This window comes from Opisthocomus hoazin, chromosome 7 (assembly GCF_030867145.1).
Source record: "Opisthocomus hoazin isolate bOpiHoa1 chromosome 7, bOpiHoa1.hap1, whole genome shotgun sequence".
NCBI lineage: Eukaryota > Metazoa > Chordata > Aves > Opisthocomiformes > Opisthocomidae > Opisthocomus > Opisthocomus hoazin.
Window position 1 is genome coordinate 35,252,832 of NC_134420.1, and position 25,760 is coordinate 35,278,591.

The following is a 25,760-nucleotide window of genomic DNA, read 5'->3' on the forward strand; positions in this document are numbered from 1 at the left end:
TTCCATACCACAGGCATCATTATGCAGAGGCTGTGCTGGGCTGTGTCCCTGCAGCACAAAGCCTGGCATAGAGAGCATGGCCAGCCCCGAAACCCTCCAGTTCTGCAAGGGACTGTCTCTGGATTAAACTAGGACTACCCCAAAAATTTGGGAGGGAGGCAGAGAAAGGGGCTGCTTGCAGCATGTTGCTGCACAGGTCCCTGAAAAAAGGAACGAGCCCTTCCCCACTCCCTCTGAAAGCACTGGGGGGTAAACAGAGCACAGCTAGGAGCCATTCAAATGGGTGCCAGGGGGACCTGGTTTCAAGCAGGGCTCGGGACACCGAACAATAGGCTGCCATTTTGAAGCAGCAAGAGCCCAGGGTGCGCATGACAACGTGGCAGAAAACATTGTCGCAGGGTACGACCCTTGCTTGCACAATAAACAGGCCCCCGAGAGTTCATTGTGCTGGGGCTGCTGACGTGCAAAGCTCGCGCTGAAAAACATGAACTGCGCTTTCTAAAAATATAAAAGAGCAGTACCCAAGGGAGGGCTGCCCAGGGTGGAAGAAGCAGAGGGAAGAGACCAGCGTTGTCGCCAAATCCCTGTGGGATTTTTGGGTAGGCACCATGCCTTTCCATGCCCCACTGAAAGCAAGGTCACGCTGGAGGCCCCGCTCGCAGGAGCCACCATGCCATGCAAACCAAGCCTCTGAAGGAAAGATCCCCTTCCCTTCATGAGCTCTCGGGGGAGTTTGCATCCATCCCTCCAGCAAGTTTCGCAGGCTGGAGACAATCCTCCAAGCAAAGCAGCCGGTGAGCGGAGGAGAAGGCCCTCACCCTGGCTGTGGCTCAGTGGGGGACAAGGGATGCTGCTGCCCCTGGTGAGCTCCCCAGAGCCTTCCCCGCCACGACAGCAGGCTTCAAGACCTCGGAGAGATTTTGCTGCCTGGTGGGTCTGAAGCACAGCGGCAGACGTACCCACGCAGGGCAGCCCGGCATCTGCTGCTGGTGTGATCCTGGCTGCCACCACTACCTCCAACTGCCCTTCCAGGCCCCCAGAGACGGAGCCGGGTCTTCAGTCGCAGCCAGGAAAGAGGGGCAGAAGTGGTTAAAGTAGTCAGTAAGTAAAATTCCCATCAGAAAAACATGATCTGGGCAGAGAAAAGCATCCTTTTCAGCACTGCCAACCCCACATACTCAAAAATTATGCATCAGGCTCCAGAGAATCATGGCTTAAAAATCACAAGGGTTTTTGTTCTGGTTTTTAAAGAAATTTATAAATGTTTGAGCCTTTCCTAATTGCACTCTGGTTTCTTAAACTTTATGATCACATTTTCAAACTTTTCTGCAAATCCCTGAGGGCTAGAAACTTCTACATTTTTATTATAAAATAAAGTTGAGAAGCTCACCTAATGCCCAAAGCTTTGGGGCAAACAGCAAAGATCAAAAGACTTACACTAAAATGAGGAGAATAGGAAACGCTGGAGATCTCCAGAATGAATACCCTGCAGTATACATGTCTCTTATCATTTTTCTCCACTGTTGCACAAGAACACTTTTAGAAGATATTTTGCTGTTTTAACAAACATCACATTTCTTAAGTACTTTATTTGCCAGCCTGAAGAGAAGGTCTTCAGTGACAATTTGCCTCTTAGAACAGTGTTGCTTGCAGCCAAGGGCTGCAGAAAAGTGAAAACTGAGGCTCCTGTCCCAGGCTAAGGGGACCAGAGGGGCACACAGTTTCCAAGAGCATGTTGTGTGCTCAGGGTTGCTGCTGTTCATGGAGCGAGCAAGGTTGGGAAACATTATCCAAGGTCAAACCTGGACCTGACCTTCCATCTTCAGCCTGATCTGTACAGAAGCTTACTGCCTAAGAGGGGTAGGTGGGTGCCATCCAACTTACTTTCTTCATCTCCAAAGGCACTGAAAGAACTGCCATATGTCTTTACAGGGATGCCTGTGTTATGGGGCAGTTAGACTGTGCTAAATGTATCAGCCTATAAAGAGCTCGGTCATCTTCCAAGAATAAAGGCTGATCTGAGGACGGACTCGCTATCATGCCTCTTGAAAGGATCTTGGCTTGTAACAGCCTGATAATCGATTGCCACCTGTAAGAGAATGTGATACTCTCTTTCACACTGGTCCTATTACCTGCTGAAACATCATCTTGTAGAGACAATGGCTTCCTTTGGTTGCTGTCAGAGTGAATAAGTGAAAATAAAAACATGTCGATAGTAATTGTGTCCTACTCCAATTAAAGCAAGACAAAAGCATTGCACTGCTGGGTTTGGCTCGCTGTTGCCTGGGTGCTTGGGCAAGCCCAAGCACAGGGCTTGACCACAGTAACAACAGTAACCGAAAGACCGTGGTGCCTAATGCATTGGTGGAACTCAAAGCCATGAGGTTTTCACCAGCCCAGAAACTCAGTAAAACATCCAGGAGGATGATGAATACATTTTGCACCCAGACTGGGATCCAGCACCTGGAGGTGCTGATCTAGGCAGAGCTCAGCACACGTGGGCCTGAGGAGCTGCAACAAGTGAAGGCAGATGGTGAAATACACGAATAAGCAAAGGTTTTTCAACAGTCCTCTTGAACTTTCCGTGGCCCATCTGCACCACGTGGAAGGTCAATGGCTCAGTGCAGGCAGGAAGCAACAGGACTTTTGCAGGATGGTGCACACCGTCTCCCAGGGTGCTGGGGACCCCTCAGAGCAAAGGGTGCACCTAGAGCCCATCACACCAAATTGCCAGCCTTTCCAGCATTGCATCAAGACATGGTGGAGCCCAGTACCACATCTCCCATCCTCCAGGGTCTTCATCCTGACCACACCACAAGGAAGGAAAACGTCCCTGCCTGCAGAGGTGGAAGAGAGGCAGAAATCTGCTTACCTGTGTCCTACAGCAGCGGTAAGCAAGGAAATAGGTCCACCTCTCCTCCCCTGCAAACGAGCACCATAACCCTCTGCATGTCCTGTCTCCTCAGGCTGAATCAGGGTCCCATCACAACAGGTACAAGGTGAAGAAAAAGGCAACAAAATAAGTGGGGGGAAAAAGAGCAAAACTCCCCCCAGACCCAAGCTAAAAAGCAGTGGCGTAACCACGTCACCGAGTGCTCGCAGAGCTTGCCCTGTAAACAAACAGGTCACCGTACCCAGCTACTGCTGTACACCCAGATGCTTCTTTAGGATTACTCCACTGATCGGTTGCGGGTCATACGAGAGCTGGGCCAGTAGTCCAGGACTGACCCAGGGACAGCCAGGCTTGAAACGTCGCTTGGGACCTGCTTTCAGGTGCCCCAGCTCAGCTGCAATGCTGCCTGGTGAAGCCCTGCTGTCCCCCATGCCCGCCCGGGGTGCTCCCGCGGGCCGGCACACTCGGGGCGCCCGGTGTGCTGCGGGAGCCGGGTTTTCACGCCGGCCTTTCTGCCGCTGCTGAGAATCAAAGCAGGCTTGAAAGAAAAGCCTTCTGTAGCTAAAATGCACCACGCTCATCTCTTATTAAACTTGGATCACTTCAGGAGCTTTCCCCACTGCTTTCCCCGCACAGGAGACAGCGATAAAGCAGGGAGCAAGACCTAGACAGACCCCAGCCATCTGCTCAATGGCTTTCTTGGTCCTGAGCCTCATGAACAAGTGCAGTGCAGCTGCTGCAGACGTTTCTGCCCCTCAGGGAGATGTTCACCGCTAAGCAAGCTAACATGTCCTCTTCCCAAATCTCCTAACACACCTATGGGAGAGAGAAGTCTAACCTTCCACACAGCCTACAGCTTTCCTGCAAAGTCTGTGAGTAACCACGAGAGGAAGAGAGACAACATCATTTCCAGGCACCACAGGCAGTGATGCAAGGATGCCAAAAGAGCAGACAAGAACCAGGCAAAGCCATGGGCTCCACCATGGAGTGGCAGCACTGTTTTCCTCTTTACTAGCCATGTAACTCCAAAGTGTCAGCTTGGTCCTACAAAGTCAGGTACACACTTGAATATAGCTCCATTTTGGACTGTATTACTTAAACTATATTTTCTTTTTGTTTTCCAAAAGATAGATTTTTTCCTCCTCATTCTGGAAAGGATGGCAGCTGAGGGCATCACAGCAGAGTTGAGGGACAAGAGGATATGAAGGTCAGCATGTCAACAGATAATTTACCCAAATTGATTCGCAGGTGAGGATTAAAATTTCCAGGTGACTGAGGCTGCTTTGTTGCTGGCTGGAGCATTTTCTCAGCACCTCAAGGATGGTCTCCAGAGACATGTTCGGACCTAGGCTTTGCTGGCGCCCCACCAACACCTGCAAAGGTACTGAGGAGCATGGGATGCTCTCCTCTGGTGCTGCGTGCATGCTGCAAGGGAAAGCCCAGCTCTCGCACTGAGCCGTGGCATGCAGGCACCGAGCTGAGTGGCTCTGCGGCACTGGTGCTCTGCGCCCACTAGAGAGGTCTCCCACACAGCCACCTGAGGGCTAATTCCTAAGATTAAACCCTGGCAGCAGTTTCCGTGCCTTCTCTTTGACATGGAAATTTCTCTCTCTTACCAGGGCAATTTGGCTGCCCTTCAGGTGGGAGCTCGGGGAGCAACAGGAGAGGAAAGATTGGGTGGTGAGTCTGCCTTTTCGTAGACCTCCTTGTTCTCCCCTGGGGTTTGCATAAGGGTCTTGGACTCTTTCAGTAATCCTTGGCTATTGCTGGTCACCTTATTTCTTACTTCCCACCTTCCTAGCCACCTCCTTTGTTAAATCTTCGTATTCATCGTGTAGGAAGAAGAGCTACTCCATGTCACTGATGGAGCAGTAGAACTCGAGCACCATCTACCCAATGAAGTTATTTAAAACATAAACTTTGATACAAATGAAGCACACCCACCTCAGCTCAAGGTGTAATTGCCCTTCACAGGTGTGCAGCATCAATGGCTGGAAGCTAGGCAAGGACTAGGGAACTTTCTGCTGCCCACATCAGCTCTCGCAAGCTCGTGCCACAGAGGCTTCTCGCCTGACCCAGAGAAAACATAGCATTTTCTGTATACTTGTCACCCTGCAAAGATCAGAAGAACAGCAGACAAGGCTTGTTTCTCCCATAAAGCTAAGAGCAATAGCCAAGGCTATACAGATCGGATACAGGCTTAAGGAAGGTCCTGCTGGCCTCCTGACAGCATTTTACCAAAGTTTCAAGGAAACTTTAGCTGTCAGATTTTTATGAAGCTGTCTTTGACATCTGGTCCCTGAGGAAATGCAACAGTCAAGATTAACCAGAACCAGTAATTACATAGTTAACAAGTGACTACAATAGACAATACATAGTCTCTCTTTTCCCACAGGGAAAAATAAGCATCACAGATATCAACACACTTCCTTCTGTGGAGTTCCCCCCCAAAAAACACCCACCCTCGAGGCGAACCTGCTCCAGTGCCGTGCTGACAGCCTTCCTGGGGGCACGGGTGGCAAAGCCAGAACCACCCTCTGCAGCTGGGAACGTGGGGTACCCCCGGTGCTCCCCTCAACCCATGCAGATCCCCTCCTATCAGCAGGGGGGTTTCCACCCCAGACCTGCAGACTGCTCCTCACTGAGGGAAAACAGAGCTTCTCCCATGTATCACCTCGTTGCACTGGCTGCTACGGGCTCCTTACAGAAAACCAAGCAGCTGTCACAGCAGTCAGAAATCCACAGTAACTTGTGTTTGCTAACCATAAAAATCACCCTTCTCCAGAAGCCGAGCACGCTGTCTGGAGTAAGTTAAAACCCCGTAGGGCAGTAACACCACTGGAAGGATGGGGCAGGACCCTTCCCTGCCAAAGTCCTCTGGCACTTCGCAGGGCTGGTGGAAATCCTTGCTCTAGCGTTTAGGAGGAAGAGGCCCCCTACTGAAATGTTGGTCTCCATGGCTGAAGTGCCTCACTCACGCTCTTGGGAGCAGCGTTCCTTTCTCCAGAGCTTCCCACACCACTCCAGACATAAGCAATGCCCACCTGGCCAGCAAGCTCAAGTTTAAAACAACCTCCCTAAAAGGGAGAAGAGGCATCATAGTAAGCTTGTTATTCCCTGCCGACCAAGCGAAGCGTGCTCCAGCTGACACTGCCGAGCCCTCTCTGGGTCTCCAGCTGAGACAAAGCTGTCAGTAAAATCACAGGAGGGTGCACTATCCCCTCCTCTGGCTCCTTAAAAATAAGCGTCACTAAACCAGACAGACATTGGCGCTGTGTCTCAGCAGGCACTAATTTAGCCCATACGGAGTGCTCTTACATCATTTGTTCTGGGCACAGCTTAATTGCAAAATTAGTTATTTTCCTATCAAGCAAAATTGTATAAGAGAGTAGTCGTGGGATTTTTAAGCCTGATGGATGCTAAACGGGATTTGAATAAATATAAACAACTTTGGGTGCTGTCTGCTCTTGGGGCCGCTGAGAGAGTAGCACTGCTGGGGCAGGGAGCCAGTGAATGCCCAGCGGTGGGGGACGGGGCACGGCTGCCACCGGGACGGCAGGGGTGCACGGTCCAAGCCACCCTGCCACGGAGTGCCAGGATGGGGCTCCAACCGTGCCGGGATGCCGCAGCAGACAGAGCTGGGCAGTGAGCCGTGAGTCGCATGACCACCACCTCCAGCATGTTCCAGCGGCTGGGGAGGCCTCCAGGGTATGGTGCTGGTATCATGGCAGGGCTTTCAGCCTGGCTGCAGGGAGCCAGCAGGACTGTGCGGAAGACAGGGGAGCCTCTCCAGCCCCCCTCTCCATGTCCCACTGCAGATGTGCCCCTTCCTCGTGACACGCCGGGTGGCTGTCCCCAGCACAGAGCTGGCATGGCAACAAGATGGCACCCGGCATTGGGGTGAGGAGAGGGAAGTGTGGCCATCACCATGGCACCAGGCTACAGCTGCCCTAGGCAATAGTACATAGCAGCTTGTGCCCAGGCTACTCCACGCCGGGTGATGAGTGGTTTGCATCTCAAGACGAGCCCGTTCCATTTGTTCTCATGTCTGACCCTATCGCAGCGGGCTCAGACACAAGCAGAGCTAACCACCGCCCCAAACACACAACTTTTCCCATGACAGGGCAGACCGGACCTGCATTTTAATTGGAGGGCATCCCATTTAAGTGGGCTGCATCCTTAGATGACGACAGAAGTGGAAAAACATGGACAGGACCAGAACTGCGGCGTGGGGGAACCACGGCTGGTACAAGCCGTGACAGCCCCTGCAGAAGCCCTCCCTCTTCAACCCCCTGACAACCACTCCAGCACAGCGCCGGCAGTGTGGGCAGGGCTGCGGTGGGCAAATCACCTCAAAAGCACAGAGAAATGAGCAAATTGCTTAGCCAAGCACGTAACCGTACAGAGAGAAAACGTTACCTGAGCAAAATACGGCCACCAGACGCCAAGGTGATGTCTCGGATTGCGGGCCAACAGTGTGAAATCTGGCACAAATTAAGCCACCACTGTTCTTAGTGGGCTCGTCTGCTGAAGTAATGGCCTTTGGGTAACCACTGGGCTGAGCTCAAGTCACATTAAATTCTGTAGAAACACAGAAGAAATGAGAAGCCCAGTTGCAGACTGGAAAACTGGACCTCAGCTCCCCACCAGTGAAAGGGGCACATGAGCCATTTCATCTTTATACAGTGAATTTATGAAGCTGCATTATGAAAGCAGGAAGCACTGACTCCTTTGACGTCTTTTAAAAAAAAAAAAAAAGTCCACAACACAGCTCATTTCCAGCTCCAGCAGAAAGTCTGCAAACTTGTGTACAGGGTTGGTTTTTTTTTTCAAAAATGTCTCCTTTAATGCCGCACGCTTGCTAAGCATCCTGTGATGCCTGGTGTATCAGACCATGTCTCTGAATTTCGGCATATCTGACACGTACGGTGAGCCCGGTTCTCCCAGGTCTTTTATCCCGGGAGAGCAGCCAGGCTCTGGGCATGCAACCACTGCCCTCAAGTGGCGTGAGCTGAGCGGGACCTGTCCGGGTGCTCCTCGGCTTCAGGCGGAGCCAGGGCGCAGGCAAAGGCCCTTCCGCGGGGAGCAAGCTGTTGGAGGATGCTTGGGCCCTGAGGGGAAATAAAGGAGTCCATTTCAAGAACATCTAGAAATTCACCTTTTCAGGAGTGAGCCTGGAAAGCGGTCAAAGGCACGCTTTGCCTGGGGATGAAACTAGGGGCTTGTTGCCGAGCAGGCAGCTCCTCCGAGACCAAAGCCTCCTCTGAACTGAGGTAGACAACGCGGCCATCAGGTCAGCAGCAACCCATCGCGGGCTGCCAGCAGCACGCCATGCACCAACCGGGCCCTGCTGCCTTCCTCCAACCAAGCTCCCCAGTGGTCCCACCACCCAGGGACCACTGCAGCCAGGAGCAGCTTTACAACAGGGATGCAGCTCGCAGCCACATCTGAAGGTGAACTCCCAGCTCCAGTGCCCGTATAAAACAAGTGGACGTCCCCAGCACGAACCAGGGAGAAATAATGATCCTAATCTATTTTGCTCCTCTCCACCAGTCCCTCCCTTGCTTCCTGTGGTGCCTCCCACATTAACTACTGGGAACCAGCAAGAACGCTTGAAGAGCAAACAACTAGCAAGCATTTTTTTTAATTATTGGGGTAGTTGAAACATTCTTCTACAGCCCTTGCAAAGACAAAGGGTAAGAGCGTTACAACATTGCTGTTTCAAAACCCTGAGCTGCTCTGAGCTTGCCAGAGGGGTCTGGACACTGCCAAGGCAGTGATGCTTCATAACCACTTAATTGTTTGACTTGACCTTTCTTACATCTTCTGACAAAATTCAGCGCACAGCTGAAAGGCAAACACAGTGAAAACAAGCATTTCCTTAGGATGACCGGGGATCTCCAGGAGAAAAGTCTGAAGGCAGGGAGGGAAAAAGAGAGAAGGAATTGCTGTGGGCTTTGCTCCTGCATTTTCTCCTAATTCCTATGGGCCTTGCCCATGTGCTACTTGGGCAGCCCCTGCTTGTGCCTGGAAATCTGGCAGACACCCGAGGAAAAACAGAACGTGGCAGTACTGCAGGCCACCTCCTCCCACTTGCTTTGCCAGGGCCCAAGCAACAAGGCTGGGCAGTGATCTTGGCCACCACAGCAACAGAGAGGTCCCAAAGCACCACCTACGATTTATGGGGAAGGGCCCTTGTCCCCAGGTATGGTGGTGTCATGCTCACAAGGGTGCGGAAGAAGCCACGGGCATGTACAGGCAGAGCCACCGCGCACGGCTCTGTCCCGCACTGCTGCAGGCACCGCTCCTGCCCTCCCCGTGGGAGATGCCCATGCTGGGCTCCAGAGCTGCAGCTGGTGCTTTTCCACCCTGGCTGCCAGCCTGGAAAACAAAGCCCCCAACCAAAGCGAGAGCAAGTGGGGAAGAACAGCTCTGACATTCCTGCTTGCTGCTAGCGATGTTTCCAGAGCAATGGGGTGGGAGAGGCTGAGCCTGCTGAGCTCCCAGATGAATAGGAGCGATGGGTACATCACTGCAGTGTTACAATGCACTTCAGCAAAGGGATTCGAGCTTGGCCATACTGCAGCAAACCTCCCTGGTTAAAATCCCCCACCAGAGAGAAGACGACTGAAGTTCTGTCACACAACTACCATATAACAACTTCCCTTTCTACAAGGCTCTTTTAGATCCAGGCTTTATATTCTGCAAGCAGACGACAAGATTTTCCCAAGAGGGAAAGGTTTTCATGAAGCAGAAGGACTGAACAACCGAGCTTGGCAAGGAAGGGATGGAGCAGCAAGTAATCTCCCCAAAGTCTCCTACAGGCATGTAAGGTAACGGCTTCGCTTTGCTCTAGTTTGATGTGTTCAGCTCTGTATGTTTCTGAAGTCCCATGCCTGACCTAAGGGTTGGCTCAGGGTAATTTGCTCCATAAATGAAGGCAAAACCTGCAGAGGGGCCACAGGGCATGGCACCAGGGGACGGGGCAGGCAATGCGCTGTTCCCCAGCACGGCAGATGTAGGAGAGCGGGTCCCTTGTACGGACAGGGGACAGGGAGCAGCAGGGGGATGGACAGAGGTCACCTCTGCAGCAGCTAGAGTAACACTCTTTATCAGCCTCCCCTCTGATCCCTCCTCCTGCCCAAGCATCAGCGCCTAGCTCTTGTTTCCTTGCACACCGGAGCTCTGCGTGCTTGTACTGAAAGCACGAGGCAGGTACGCAGTCTGGGGTGGGTAGGAGGTACCTATCGGCCTTTGCTTGGAGAGCTCGGGTGATGCCTGCACCACTCGCTGGGTCGCAGTGCAGGGCACCCCAGGTCCTGAAAGCAACACTACTGAGCTGCAGCAAGCACGGCTTTGCACTGCAGAGGTCAGCTGAGGCTCCTGCCATGCAGAACATCCTCTCAACTCTAAGAAGGGAGTAATATTTTGAAGGAAAAGAGGCTTGAAGGCCCCTAAGAGTTTTCTAGAGAAATTACTCGTCCGTGGAGGAAGTTCCTTCCTACATCTCCTGTCAAGAGACTCATTTATGGGCAGAAGCAGAAGTATTTTATAACCCTTCTTAAAAATTAATTACTGTGGATGCATCACATTTTTAAGTGTTGGCCTCAGCAGTACCTTGTGGACAATAGTTCTTCTGGTTCATTTTCCCTTGTACAAAGTGTCTGTCTTGACCAGTTTTGCACAAGCCTCCCCTTTGCTCTCACCAGCTGTGCCCTCATTCTCACGGTGAGAGTGGCAATGGAGGAGTTGGGGGACCGGAAGAGAAGCTTCTCAAATTATATAACACATCACTGAAGGAAACGGGGTTCACAGCTGATAGCTCAAAACGTGGATTTCTGTTTCAACAGCTTCTAAACAAGAAGTGCCTGACAGAGAGCTCATGTTTTTTCTTGCCTTAATCAGACATTATTTGGATTTCTGAATCAATCCATTCCTTAACTTCCCAGCCACTTACAGAAGAAGGGACATCTAAACTCTTCAGCAGGATGAACAAGACCAAGGAGGCCTCTGAGAGCCCAGAGCTTTGGAGCCCAGCTCGCACACAGAGCACCTCCTTGACCAGCGCGGCACCGCCATTTGCATTCGGGCAGCAGGCTGCAGACAAAGCCCTGAATGCGATCCTTATTGTGGTCCTCTTCGTCATCATGGTATCTCTGGGGTGTACAATGGAGATAGCCAAGATCACAACACACCTCAGGAAACCCAAAGGCGTGGCAATTGCCGTAATGGCTCAGTATGGTGTCATGCCATTGACAGCATTCGTGTTGGGCAAGCTCTTCCAGCTGGGTCCTACAGAATCCCTGGCCATCCTCATTTGCGGCTGCTGCCCAGGGGGAAACCTCTCCAACATCTTTAGTCTGGCGCTGAGAGGGGACATGAACCTCAGGTAAGGCAATCCGAGTATGTGTTCACTGCCCAGGCCAACCTCGTCACAGGACTGGTTCAGAATCTAGCTTAATCAACATTAGAAACCCCCAAGAAGCTGGAGAAAGACTGAAATACCAAATCTAGAATATTTTTAAAGCACCCATGTTATTCAATGAGTCAATTTGTCCCAGTTTTACAATAAAATGAGATTTTATACCTTTCTCTGAAGCATATGGCATGCTGCTCCTAACGAGATGGGTGCAGGAACACTTTTTCATCTCCCCATAGCAGTACACATAGCATATATATCTATAGCTATCCATATAGTGGCATATAGTTCTGTGTAAACTGAGCACGCTGTCTGGAGTGGCTGCTTTCTGAGTGAGAAATGTTGAACAAGCAGAACCCCACAATCCAACAAACCCTAGTGATAAAACAAGATCCAGAGGAAAAATATCAAGCATTAGTTTCTCTGTCGCTTGTGAATTTTTGAAACATGAACTGTACCCATTGCGAGGGTTCTTTCTGAGCTCAAACAGAACTTGAGTAATCTTCCCCCATCTCTATTCATATCACATCCTTATAAAACCTGACAGTGACGGGGAAACCTCAATGACAGGTTGGGAAAGAGCAAGGTAAAGTCTGATCTTAAAACCATGTGTCCAAGTTAGTAAGAAAAATGAGCCTATTCCATAAAAAAAAAAGGTGTCATTCTTGTACTGAAGGGTCTTTTCTTCATCTCAGCATTGTAATGACCACATGCTCAACGGTCCTGGCAACTGGACTAATGCCTCTGCTTCTGTACCTTTACTCGGGAGGACTATACGAGGGTGATTTGGAGGGCAAGGTGCCTTACAAAGGAATAATCACCTCCCTCGTCCTAATGCTGATCCCCTGTGCCATCGGCATCATCTTGAATGAGAAGAAACCACAGTACACTGGCTTTATCATCAAGGTAAGAAGTATCCTGCGCTAGCTGCCTTTCAACCAAGGGCCTCAGGGAAGTTTTCAAAAACAGAGGCACAGAAATATTATGGGTTTTAAGGCATTCCACAGATTAATGAAATGGTTGAGGATAGAACACAAGACATCCACTTCGTCACTTTAATCATAAAAATATTTGCCCAAAGAGAAGTCCTCCACCTTTTCCAGACAAACAACATTTTGTAGGCAACTTCCTAGTTTGCTCGCGTTTCTTGGCTTCAGTTTTAACATCATTTTCTTTTGCAACAAGCAGCTCTAAGGACCCTCACAGGTACTGCCTCCAGCTACTGCTGTAACCAAAGCAGACCCCAGATTTAAAAACAAAATACCAAACACAACCCCAAAACAAAAACAAACAAAAAACCCACCCCACTGTTCTCAGAGGTCTAGCACAGGGTAAAAGTCATGTCACAAAGTTGCTGCTTACATCAATGAGATGTCTATCCAGCAGAAGCCACTAGATCACCAAGCGCCTGCTTATGCCTGGAATCATCTCCCTGGCTCCTTTGTACATCAGGCATTTAAACAGCAAAAGGGAAATCCGGACAACCAGCTACACCATTGTCTAACAGTGCAGTACTCGGAGAGCTGCTAACAACTTTGTAAATCTGTTTTTCATACTTCCTTTCACTGAGGCTTCATCTCAGAGAAACTGGGACCAAACATAGCCAGAAGTGGGTGCTGAGACTCAGTGACAGACCCTGACAAAATGACTTTAGGAATCACTAACCTCCGAGCAGCATGGGAACTCAGGAGCCAGGCTAGAGCAGACACAGGAGGATCAGAGCTCTTCAAAGGTTCCTCCATCCAGCACAAGGCAGTGACGACTGGACAGTTTCAAAAAAAGCTTTAAAAGCCTAGCGTGGGCAGGGGACCTACACCAGCCCAGCCGACCCTTGGGTCATGTTCCTTTCTGCTAACACCACCTTTACATTCATCTTCTCTACAAAAGAGGAAGCAGGGTGGAGACTTGCTCTTAAAAAACACCTGGGGAACTCCATCCAAACTGGACTCCCAAGTGGAGAGACAGGCAGGAGCGCTGTGTATTCTGCCTCCCCAAATTCCCCAGCTGCTTCGTCTGCTGAATCACCAGACACCAAAGAGATGATCTGAAAATGCAGCCACCACCTTCCACACTGGCTGTAGGGGAGGCTCTGCCTGTGAGTAAGGTGGTTTCCTCCCCACCTGCTTTGGGTGGACAAGAGCCACAAAGGGACCTGGACAGAGACACACACGGCAATGCCTGAGAAATGAGTGGCTGGTGGAGCAAGCGCCAGTCATTTGGCATGTAGACCAAAAAGCTACTTGATAGATTATTTAAGTTCTCGCGAGGCAATACCTCAGGATGGTCTCTTGTTGATTACTTGTAACACGTCCGTGAAAGGCGCTTGTGCATTCTCACTGTAGACTTACATATGTGATGGGCAGGGAACAGGGCACAACTGCTTTCAACAGCTGAGGCAAATTCTGCTGGGCATTTCTCTCTTGTGCGTGTCTTGACCACTTTTATTTTAGACAGGGATGGTTGTGCTTCTACTGTCATCCACTGCAATAATCGTCCTGTCTGTGGCCAGTGTGGGAAGCGATATCATGGTCGTCTTCTCACCACCCCTGCTGGGATCTTCTGCCTTGATGCCTTTTATTGGATTCCTGCTGGGCTATGTTCTCTCTGCAGTCTTCAAGCTTAATGACCGGTATGTTCCTCCACTCCTCCCTCCCCTCACTCTCAGAGGAGCAGAGAGGTAAGACATCTCTGGTGTGTGGAGCAATGGGGAAAACACGGGTTTCCAACATGGATGTGCATTTGTGAAATTAACACTGACTGCGTTCCCCCCAAGTTGGTCCTAGGAGTACAGCAGACACACTGCAAGCTGGTCCCAAGTCAATACTCACACACCTGGAGTGGGGAGAGAAAGGAGTTGAACCTCTGCTCACCTCAGTGGAGAGGGGAGGAGCAGCTGGAGCAGTTTTTGACACAGGTACCTGATCACCACGGAAGGGCTGGAAAAGCATCGTGCAGGTTCACTGAACAAGCAGATGGATGGGTTTGGCATGAGGTCACTAGTGACCTGCTAAGCACACATTACCAGCCTCTGCTCTCGGTAGCGAAGTTGGGGGAAGAAGAGAAGGAACAGCACCAAAGAACAACAGAGAACTAGGGAATACCAACAGAGACCAAACCCAAAGTGACATAACTATTCCTCAGCTGGTAATTATCCCAAACCAGCCAGTGCAGTCAGCTGAAACCCCAGGAATTCAGGATGGAAACCTTGCATATGAAACAGACTCCTTCCTGTTCTCCCCCTATCTCATTCAGGTAGGAAGCCCACTAGCCCTATTTCTCACCTTTGCACTTTGGACTCCTCTTTGCACCTCGCAAGCAGATTCCTTCCCTGCAGGAAGCGGCAGCGCCCAGAGCGGGACACAAGGCCTCCAAGCACCACGAAGCACGAAGCCCACATTTATAGTGTGATCTGTCTCTTCACATTGCAAAGGCAGCACGAGGTTGAACCCTCTAGGGATGCCAGTGTTGCTCCTGATCACGCAGCTTTTAGCACAGGCAAATGCACAAAGCATTGCAATGGCAAGGTGGGCAGGCTTCCTCTTCCATTGCTTGAAAGTGGATTAAATCTACAACTTGTTTAACTTTTCCTCCTTCAGATGCAGACGGACAGTGTGCATGGAAACCGGCTGCCAGAACGTACAGCTTTGCTCGACTATCCTCAAGGTCGCCTTTGCCCCAGAAATCATCGGCCCGCTGTACTTCTTCCCACTGCTTTACTTGCTCTTCCAGCTTGGAGAGGGACTTCTGCTGATCCTGGTCTTCAGGATCCATGACAGAATAAAGAAACAAAATGGCAAGTACAGCTCTGCTCCCATATTTCCTACACTTTCCAATCCAAACCACATGTGCTTACATATGATTACCAATGAATTGCTGGTTTCTAGGGGCAGAACCAGGTTGCCCGTTAACTCAGTTACAATACCCAACGCGATAAATACAAATCACAGTCAAAAATTAAGAAGGTAACTGAAGACATTAGAAATTATGACTTCTTGCATCAGGAGAATGTTTCGAATAGCTATATAATATAATATAATATATAAATATGTGTGTCAGTGCTCAGATGTTTTCAGAGTCCTGTGCTTAAACTAAGATGGGCATCCTGCAGAAGCCATGATTTGCACTGAGCACATGCAAAGAAGTCACATACACACCACACCCCACCCCCCCAAAGCTGCATCAGATATTCTTTAATGCAACAAATTCCAGCTTCGCTGTAAACTGTTGACATTCGCTGAAGGATGTCACTTCTGGAGTGGGGGGATGAGGAAAAGGACAAAACTGTCAAGTACTGCAGCTGAAGGAAGGAAACGTGGCTCTTTTGCTAGGAAAGTACATAAATAGATTCAAGCTTAATTAAAATCTATGTACAGTATTGGCATAGACGTGAGGTAGACTCTTCTCCAGCTTCAATAGGTCCATAACGCCAAAGCCCAGCTGAGTGTCTGCGAAGATGGCTTCAGAATGCACTGCTGAATGAGCTCCTCCACCGGTCATCCCTCTGGTGCTTCCAGAACAGCTTTCTCCAGCCTCTTGGGACAGAGAAGCAGCTGAGCAGCTGCTGCAGGAGCACTTTACCATATCCGATAGCTATAGCTGAAGGGTGACTGTTATTGGGGCAAAAAACCCCACTCAGTTTGGATCCTCAGGTGTGCCTTCAGTGCAGAGCAGTTGACGTTGGGAACAGCCTTACAGGTGCTTGCAAGACGACTATAAAAAGGGTGGCTTTCCAAGCTCTGATTCATAAATGACTGGAAATAAAATAGCTTAAATATTTTGACAAGACTTCCAAGTTCCTTCCTTTTGCTTTAAATCACACAGCAACACCAACAGTAGCTGTATCACAATCTTCCCATAACCTGGCTTCAGAAGTGCCTGTTCTCACTATATTTTTCTTTTTCATCAGATGCAGCAAAAATGACCCGTGCAGCTGTGGACACTCCTCCTGCTCAAGAAATGAAACCAGTGTCAAGACCCTGCAGAAACAGTGGGAAACCAGGAAAACAACACGGATGGATTCTGCAGCAGCCGCTATCACATCCCCCCCGAGCTCCACCTTCTGCAGCCGGTTTACAGGTCCCCAGCAGTTCTGTGTAAGACTTTTATCTACACGCTCATTTTATGCCAGGCAAAGGTATGGCCATGGAGCTACCTGCTCCTACCCTCACTGCTATTTCCCAAAGACCTTGTTCCAGACTAAGCCTCTCCCCTCCTGCCCATGAGGGAGACTTCCAGTGACTTCCAAGTCACCATGACAACCCTTTGGGACAGCTTAGGGCCATGTTCCCAAGTGACTGCCCCCAGTTTTGCCCCTATGAAAATTCCCTTTTTTAATTTCCCTTACCTGTAACCGTCCTGCTGACACATGGTGGAAGCAGCTCCCAAAGATGTTGCTGAAGATTAGTGTAGTTTCTCTAACAGAGACACAAAACGAGCCATGAAAGTTTCTGGGAGCCGGAGCCATTGAGACCCAGCGTGCAGCAGAGTAGCCCATGGACTGCTGGTCCCTCCTGTTTCCCAAAACCCGGGTGCTGTGTGGTGTACCACTGCTCCCCACACAGAAGAGGCTGCAAAAAAGCAAACGTGGCTACACAAACCGCCTCAGTCTATCACATGTAGGTCCAGCAAGGAACATACACGAGCCTTGAACATGCCTTGTTTTGCAGGAGTCAGTGAGCAAAGTACAACATGTCTTCGCCACACCATCTAGCTAACGGCACGCTACAAATACAAGGGAAGATTGGCACTAACACCTCCAAGGTGCCAAGCACGCATTGTAACCTGAAGTAATCCATCTTAACTAAGAATAAGCAGGCTCATAGCGTACCAAGGACCCACGCTTCACAAGTGCAGAACCGTTTCCGGCTGTAAGTCAACGTAACCCTCCATAACGCAAAGCCCGGGAGTTTGTCTTCAACGGGAAGTTCATCATCGCAACAGCCAGCTCCCCAAGTAAAATGCAGAAACCTACTCACGCTGCCTGGAAGGCAAGTGGCTCAGCTTAGGAGCAGCATTCGGAACCACTCCTTGTAAGGCAGGTAGTACTTCACACCGAGCATGAGGGAGGGAAGTGTCTCAAAGCCCACCCCTTTCCAATCCTCAGGTGCCTTCAGCCACCTGGGGCCCTGCTGGAGCCACCTCCCACTTGAACACAGATGCCTGTCATCATTCATGTAAACAGGAAGGATCAACTGACCTCAGATAACGCAGCTCATCTTCCACCCAGGAGAGTGTCAATGCTGGCTTTGCCCCTAGAGGTTAAGGCCCTCTTCTAGCTCACCTCTCGCGATGATCCAGCATCTAAACTACTAACCTCTGAGAATGAAGCCTCCCACTCCCCAAAGCTGACTCGTAATCCAATTAACCGCACACCAACCCAACCACCTCTCACCGCCTGCTCCCTGGAGCTCTTCATGCAGCACCACCTAAACTGGCAGATTCACAAAAAGCTTGTTCATGTTCGTCAGCTTGGAACACGAGAACGGTGCAACAGTACAGAGCAAGGGCAGCAGGACCTGCAGACACTGAACGACACACCAGGGGCGGACCTGCTGGAGAGCAGCTCTGCAGAGAGGGACCTGGGTGTCCTGGTGGACGACAGGTTGACCATGAGCCAGCAGTGTGCCCTGGCTGCCAAAAAGGCCAGTGGGATCCTGGGGTGCATTAAGAAGAGTGTGGCCAGCAGATCGAGGTTCTCCTCCCCCTCAGCCCTAGTGAGACCCCATCTGGAGTACTGTGTCCAGTTCTGGGCTCCCCACTTCAAGAAAGATGAGGAGCTACTAGAGAGAGTCCAGCAGAGGGCTACGAGGATGGTGAGGGGACTGGAGCATCTCTCCTACGAGGAGAGGCTAAGGTGGACTTGTTTAGCCTGGAAAAGAGAGGGGACCTTACAAGTGCTTCTAAGTATCTTAAAGGCGGGTGTCAAGAAGATGAGGCCGGACTCTTTTCAGTGCTGCCCAGTGACAGGACAAGGGGCAATGGGCACAAACTGAAGCACAGGAAGTTCCGTCTGAACACGAGGAAGAACTTCTTCCCTCTGAGGGTGACGGAGCACTGGAACAGGCTGCCCAGGGAGGTTGTGGAGTCTCCTTCTCTGGAGATATTCAAGACCCACCTGGACAAGCTCCTGTGCAGCCTGCTGTAGGTGACCCTGCTTTGGCAGGAGGGTTGCACTAGGTGATCCCCAGAGGTCCCTTCCAACCCCTACCATTCTGTGACCAACCTCCCCCTAGGCTCTGAACAGAACCATCCTGCATTTCCCAGCCCAGCCTAAGCTCAACCCATCTTTTTAAAGGCTTGAGTGTATTATTGAAATAGCACTTTCTAAGAAAACACATCATTTTTTAAGTTCAATTCTAAAGCTCTCTTGCAACACAGATGAGGGTCTGAGAAACACAGGGAGTGGAGCAGGTTGCTGCCTTTCTAAGGCACAAACTCCAACCCACAGGCTGCAGTACTCCCACCCGCCAATTTAAACATCCCTCCTCTTCCTCTAGGACTAATGCCTGTAAAACACTTTATCCACACTTCAATGTTCTCTCACACACATGTGCACACACATAATCAAGTATGCTGACTACATCCATATTTTATATTCCATGCTTATTATTTAGGTTTGAATCACTGTTTGGATGACTTGTCCGTTCCACTTTTTGCTATCAGCTATGACAGCATGACTCCCCTTGCTACCAAGCTTCTTATTTCAGAATATAAAGATATTCCAAGGACGCAGTGTGATGCACTTAGAAAGAAGTTCTGCCCCGCACCCAAAGTGGGCAACAGTAGCTTTGCCGTAGACCCATCTTTAAGAAACATTTTAACACTGCCCAACAACATGAGGCACAGACACTTTAGTAACAGTAAGAACACACTAGAAGCAGATATGTTTCTTCACACTTTATTTGACCTACTTAATTCTTAGGGTGATTTATAGAATATTACCACAGGGCAGTGAAATGGGCATTTTCTTAGTGTAGTGCAAGTCATATTAAATGAAAAGCTTTTAAAATAAGGTTTTATTACCAGTACTGACCAGCACTTAATCTGCTGACCTGTAACTGAAACAATGGTTCAAAAGCACAAAAAAATACTCTCTGAAATAAAGCTTTATGTACAGCACATGTAGAGCTCTTCGATGCCTAAAGCTATTAGTTTCATTTGAGATATTAAACTAATGTTCTGAGTTGCTATTCACAGTTTAATATACCGGGAAATTAAGTGTTAGGTGACTTTTTTTGGAGTACAAAAAAATTTGTCTGCTTTAGTTATAAAGAGCTCTGCCAATATACACAAACTACACACTTCAGACATTCACAAAAAAATGTGAGCAAGAAAAGGGTTTTCAAAAAACATTTAATACAATTAGTCAATAACCCTTCCCACCATGGTCCACATCTACAAAGCTCCCCCATCCCTCCCCCCTCCCCATCCAAACCCTTCTCCCACAGAAAGTCACATACTTACCACAAATTTTAGCAAGTATGGTTTAAAAAAGGGCCCCCAGGGCAAGTCACTCATAGTTCAGTTGCCACTGTCAACAGATCTGGACCTCGATCTCGACCTCTGCCGATCCACAGATGATGGGGATTTAGATCTACTGGAAGAACCTCGTTTACGGCTCTTCTCTGGCACTGGAGATCTACTAACTGATCGAGACTTGCTACGGCTCCTACTCCTTGACCTGCTGTAAGACCTGCGGCTGCGGGAACCGGAACGGCTACGAGACCCGGATGAGCTTCTGCTACGAGACCGGGACCTGCTTCTGGACCGACTGAGGAAACAAAGAGCATCGGTGTTAGCAGTGAAGCGTCACGCGCCACAAGACCCAGGCAATCCACTGGTCTCCAGTTCGGCTGCCTGGTCACTGACTTCTTAGTGGATATTTGAGCATTATTTGAGAGAACAGAAATCCATACCTGTGCCTTTTGCTGCTGCCTTCAATTAGTTTGATTTTCCTTCCATTAATTTCCTTACCAGAAAGCTTTTCAATAGCATTCTTTAAATCACTGTAAGAGGCGAATTCAACCACCCTACAGAAAAGAATAAAACAGAGCAGAGCTCACTATTACAGGTTGTATTTTTGATCATAGAGCGAAACATACTCGGGGAAGAGGACGGGGACAGGACACAACACACAGACAGGGGATGACACCAACTCAGAAAACCTCGCACTGCTCTGTATAGTCACCCCTTCTCATAACTCAAGCATGAATCGAAGAATTCCCCTCCCCAAATACCACAGAATGCGCTTTCAAAGGGTAGCTAAATTAAACCATGAACAGCTGCTGAGCACTGAAAGTAGCCAACCTCCCTTCCCAAATATTATACACACAAATATTACTCTACAGCTTTCAAAAGATGGTTTTAAAGGCTTACCCTTCATTTAACTTAGGTCTGTGTGCATCTGCAAAGGTTACTTCCCCAGCTTGTCTCATGAAGTCTTTGAGATCCTAACACAAGACCAGTTATGTTATGCAAAGAAGTGAAATCAATACTTACTCTATATAAACTAGTTAAAAACAAAAGAAACTTAAAACTACTGAAAGAGATGTTAGATAAATTCCAAACATGGCAACTGCCATACTAGTATTCTATCAAAATTGAATTATCTTTATCAGGGCACGAAATAAATGAAAAAAGCATATTGCTTTAAGCAAAATGCTAATAAAGTGTCTTAACATTAAGAAAAACATTAGTCTACAAAGGTTATATAGATTAAATAAGAAAGAGAGAAAGAGAGAGAGAGAGAGAGAGAAACAAAAAAGTACATTTGTATATATACTGGACTGAGTGTGAAATACTGCCCATCTGTTTTTGCACTATTTCAGTCTCCATTTACATTACGAGTCTTATCTGCATAATTACATTTACATAACACCAATTATTTTGTGCCCCATATGTCATTAAAAATATAGTTTACTTTACCTTTTTTAACATTTCCCTAGGCTAGCCAAGCAGCAAGCTGCATTAAGCGACCGGAGATACCGTCATGACATTTGCCCGACTGGCTCTTCACCACCCACTTGACGAACACTACCCAGTCGATGGAAGCCATTAATCGCACCGCCCTCCTTATTAGGAGATTACTGACGGATCCAGACATTCTCTATGCTTGATGTTACCAAGGACCACTTTACTGCGATCAGGATTCCAACGACCACCTAATTTCGTATCTTTCAACGCTTTTCGACCAGGACCTCTTTATTCGGAAGCGTTACAGGAAGAACAGCTCTCAACTTAGGAATCAGATCTCGTTAACGCTCTGGGATCGCTGCATTGTGGCACTTCAAGGAGTGCATCGATTACGTCTAGACCGGCAAACACAGATCTAGACGTGGCCAAGTGACACTGTAGGAGCTGACTGGGAAGTCAACCAGGCCCAACCAGGAGTGACCAAGACAGAACGATTAGGATAACCCACAGGCACTCCTCGTCATAAGGCCAACGACACAGATAGGCTGGCAAACAAAGGGTTTAATATGTGGTTAAAATGGATTTAAAAACATGAAAAAAATAAATATATATCCTCAAATATAAACATTTATTGCTATTATTAATTAAAATTAACTAGTTTTCATTCAAAATATTTAAATTACATTATTTAAAATTACATTAATTACATAAACATTTTTAATAAATTATAATTTACTTTTAATTATTTTACAAAATAATTACATTACATACCCATTAAATGAAGTCAAAATAGTTAATCGTGTTTCAACAAACCTGCCAGCTGACTCGGGAAGACAAATTTTCTACTATGAGGCGATTTTCTGTTCTTAAAGGTGGGGCACTTCTGTTTGGAAATGAACAATTAGGACTATTATTAATAATTAAAATATAACCACATGCTAATACTAATAAAGACTATACCAATAACCAGCATCAGCACATCACCATTACTACTACAGCTTACCTGTGGAATGCCCCGAGTAATCTAGGACAAGCATTAAGAACTGGGGGAGCAGGGACATAAAGGCAACAACAGACATATCTTGTTTTGTAAATATTTTGTCATCCTCGGTATCCTACTGCCACATCAAACGATTGACTAAAACTACAAATAATATCTTTTAAAATCTGATTCTGGCTCAAGTTCTTGCATCAGGTGAGTCCACAGTATTCTTTTTAAACTCTACCAGTTCAAAGCTATACATACCTCCTGTCACTACGTGGACGGCGGCTACTAAAACGGTCAGAGTACCTCCCTCTGCCTCTACCCCTAGAGCGTGCTCTTGCATGCTCAATTGTAACCCTGGAGGGGGAAAAAAAAAAAAAAAAAGAAATGGAAAATCATACATTTTACCTTTTTCTTCTTACATATACCTTCATAGTTACAGGGAAAAAAAAAACCTGCAAAATAAACAGCACTGACAACACAATGCGAGTTAAAATTGACTCGCTTCTTATTTTAGGTATTTGTGTTCATACTTTCATGAAATAGGGTACCTCACCTCTCGCTGCAAAGTTCTTTTCCATCCAATTCATAGACAGCGTCATCTGCATCCCTCGGATCCTCAAACTCCTGCAAAACCACCACAGCAAAAAAGTGAGAGTAAAAAAACAAAAACAAAAGAAAAATCACTCGTCTAAGAAATTACCAAAAGCCTATTTACCACACAGTACACTGAGCTGAGCACGTTAGCGGCATTATCTTTAAAAGCAGCGTCACACACATCGAACACGCGCGGGATCCGAGCGACCACCACCGGACAGGGGCCGCCGAGCCCTGCAGCGGGGCGAACTCACCACGAACCCAAACCCCCTCTTCAGATCGATGTCCCGGATGCGGCCGTAGCCCTTGAAGAACCTCTCCACGTCCTTCTCCCTGGCGGCCGGGTTCAGCCTCCCGATGAAGACGCGGCAGCCGCTCATGGCTGTGGGCGCGGAGCTCGCTGCGGGAGACAGGGCGCCCGGCTCAGCTTGTCAGCGCCCCCGGCTGGACAACCGCCCCCGGCCCCTGAGAGCCGTCCCCGGGCCCGGCCCGGTGACTCAGCTCGCCCCCGGCCCCCCGCCGCAGTCCGCAGCCGGGCCTCACCCCCGCTCTGGACCAATAGGAATGAGCCAGGTAGGGTCCGCCTTAGCCTGCGCCAATGGGAACCCGACATTCCCCCTGCAGCCCCGCCCGCCACATGCCATAGGCTGCCGCGGACCCGCCCCTCCCAGCCACCGTATGCGCACCGCCCCCGCCAAGCAAGCGAAGAAAAGCAAACGCCATCGCTCGGCCACAAAATGGCGGCCCAGGCCGCGCCCAGCAGCACCCCGCGCGCGAAGGGCATTGGAGTGGAACAAAGCGACGAGGAAACCGGCCATCGGTCGGAGGCTGCGCGGCCGCCATCCCTGCGCCGCCCGCCCGCGGCCCTCCGCCGCGCCGCGCCCCCGGCCCGTCACGAACCTGGGCTGCGGGTCTCGGTGCGGGCCGGGGCAGTGGGCGATCGGCTGGCGGGCAGCTCTCTCCTCCCTCAGCAACGGCAGACTCCGGACTGCCGCGACGCCCCGCCGCTGCGCGCAAAATGGAGGCGGCCTCGTGCGTCACAGCCGCCCCGCGTGACGCCGGCGCTGCGCCGCGATTGGCGGCGGCGGCGGCCCCGCCCCTTCCCCAGAGAATCTGGGTCAGGGCGAGGGGCACCGCGGGGGCCCAGGAGCACCGCACCGCGCCGGGGGTGGTCTCGCTCGCAGCGCCCGTGGCCCGGCCCGGCCCGCGGGGGGACACACGCTCCCCTTGCTACCCGCTCCTCTGTAACCGGGCCTTCCCGAGCCCCTCCGCGGGGGCGGTTGGCCGCTGGCGCGCTCGCCTTGGCTTGTCAGCCCGCCCTGCCTGGCTTCGGTAACCGGTGGCGGTGCGCTGGAGCTGCAGTGGCGGTGGGAGGGAAACTGGCAGGGGCGTTAATGCTGGGCTGGAGCGTGGGAAGCACAGGGTGCTCCTCCGTTTGGAAGCCATCTTGGGAATCATAGAGCGGTAAGGGTTGGAAGGGAGGCTGAAGATCACCTAGTTTCAGCCTCCCTGACGTGAGCAGGGACACCTTCCACCAGACCAGGTTGCTCAGAGCTCCATCCAACCTGGCCTTGAACACTGCCAGGAAGGGGGCAGCCACAGCTTCTCTGGGCAGCCTGTGCCAGTGTTTCACCACCTCATAGTGAAGAATTTCTTCCTAGTATCTAATCTAAATCTGCCCTCTTTTAGTTTACAGCCATTCCCCCTTGTCCTATCACTACACACCCTTGTGAAAAGTCCCTCTCCATCCTTCCTGTAGGCCCCTGCAGGTACTGGAAGGCTGCTATAAGGTCATCCCGGAGCCTTCTCTTCTCCAGGCTGAACAGCCCCAACTCCCTCAGCCTGTCCTCGTAGCAGAGGTACTCCAGCCCTCTGATCATCTTCATGGCCCTCCTCTGGACCCGCTCCAACACATCCATGTCCTTGCTATGTTGGGGGCACCAGAGCTGGATGCAGTACTCCAGGTGGGGTCTCACGAGAGCGGAGCAGAGTGGCAGAATAAAGTAAAAGGAAGGCAGTGAAAGCACGCACACCCTTGGATTTTCATGGTGTTGCATAGCATGGGGCTGTCATTAAAGCTGAGGTGATGGGTTGAACTCAAGCATTGGGGTCTTCTACTCAAATGGTACAGAACAGACTAAAAAGTGTGCTGCACTTGTGTGCCAGGCTGACACAGGAGTGGGCAAGGTCTTGCAGAACAGGCATTTCTTGGCCTTGATGAGCAAAGAATGAGAGCAGAAAAATACACAAGGAGCACCTGGTCTATTTACATCCTCATCTGGAATCAAGTGTGTGATGACAAGGTAGAGAGCAGAGCTTTGTTTCTATTTTATGTAACTCTGCAGAATTTATCACAGCTTGGCTTCTAGAGGATTGCAATAAAGGCAACAGATTATCCCGAGGGGCATTCAAAATGCAGAAGACATCTGGAAGTGGAAGATAACACCCACTAGTTTTCTAACACAGATGAAGGTTGGGGCTCTGTGACTGCCATTGCCAGATTTGCGCACTGCTGGATCAGTTGGCTCTACGCAAAGAGTTAGCCCGCAATTACAGCTACATCAGCTTGACCCGAGGACAGTGCAGCCCTGACTTGTCACTTGGAGTCCCACAGTACCTCGAGTCCTACCCCCTCAGTCCCCTTGTGGACTGTGAAATGCTGTCTTTGTTACAGCCGGTGTCTGTTACTAATCAGCTTTTGGGGACAAAGTTGCTTGTCTCATGCTTAGTCACTGACATAAATTTCCCTGGAACAACACCGCGCATGATGCCACTGACTTCATAGCTTTATATGACTGCTCCCACACACGCTCCTCAGGCTGGAACAGCCTGCAGAGTTATTTCTGCTGTGTGCAGGCAATAATGAGAAAGGCTACAGTGTAGCTGAAGGCTTAGCAAGGGCAACTGGCAGCATTGCCTCCTTTTCCCTTGCATTACCAAGAGGCCTACTTCCG

The 25,760-nt window shown here is 49.7% G+C and overlaps 2 protein-coding genes across 7 annotated transcripts; one reads left to right on the forward strand and one right to left on the reverse strand.

The window, feature by feature from the left end:
• Positions 1-9,444: 9,444 nt before the first annotated feature.
• SLC10A1 (solute carrier family 10 member 1) lies at positions 9,445-19,207 on the forward strand. 5 transcript variants are annotated; one of them, XM_075425526.1, is made up of 7 exons: positions 9,445-9,726; positions 10,744-11,282; positions 12,008-12,218; positions 13,763-13,941; positions 14,909-15,105; positions 16,219-16,405; positions 16,979-19,207. In XM_075425526.1, the coding sequence occupies exons 2-7, from the start codon at positions 10,882-10,884 to the stop codon at positions 16,986-16,988; spliced, it is 1,185 nt and encodes a 394-aa protein (XP_075281641.1). In that variant the 5' UTR covers positions 9,445-9,726; positions 10,744-10,881; the 3' UTR covers positions 16,989-19,207. The 5 variants fall into 5 exon arrangements, with proteins under 5 accessions (XP_075281641.1, XP_075281640.1, XP_075281639.1 ...); XM_075425525.1 differs by having other exon boundaries at positions 10,799-11,282; XM_075425524.1 differs by having other exon boundaries at positions 10,843-11,282.
• Positions 19,196-23,843, reverse strand: SRSF5 (serine and arginine rich splicing factor 5). Of its 2 annotated transcripts, XM_075425529.1 has the most exons (8): positions 23,707-23,841; positions 23,061-23,206; positions 22,766-22,836; positions 22,471-22,566; positions 22,038-22,107; positions 20,688-20,761; positions 20,228-20,341; positions 19,196-20,082 (listed from the first exon to the last, which is right to left on the reverse strand). In XM_075425529.1, exons 2-8 carry the CDS (start codon positions 23,184-23,186, stop codon positions 19,833-19,835), a joined length of 801 nt encoding a protein of 266 aa, XP_075281644.1. In that variant the 5' UTR covers positions 23,187-23,206; positions 23,707-23,841; the 3' UTR covers positions 19,196-19,832. The 2 variants fall into 2 exon arrangements, with proteins under 2 accessions (XP_075281644.1, XP_075281645.1); XM_075425530.1 differs by lacking the exons at positions 19,196-20,082; positions 20,228-20,341; positions 20,688-20,761 and adding an exon at positions 21,495-21,769 and having other exon boundaries at positions 23,707-23,843.
• Positions 23,844-25,760: the final 1,917 nt, after the last annotated feature.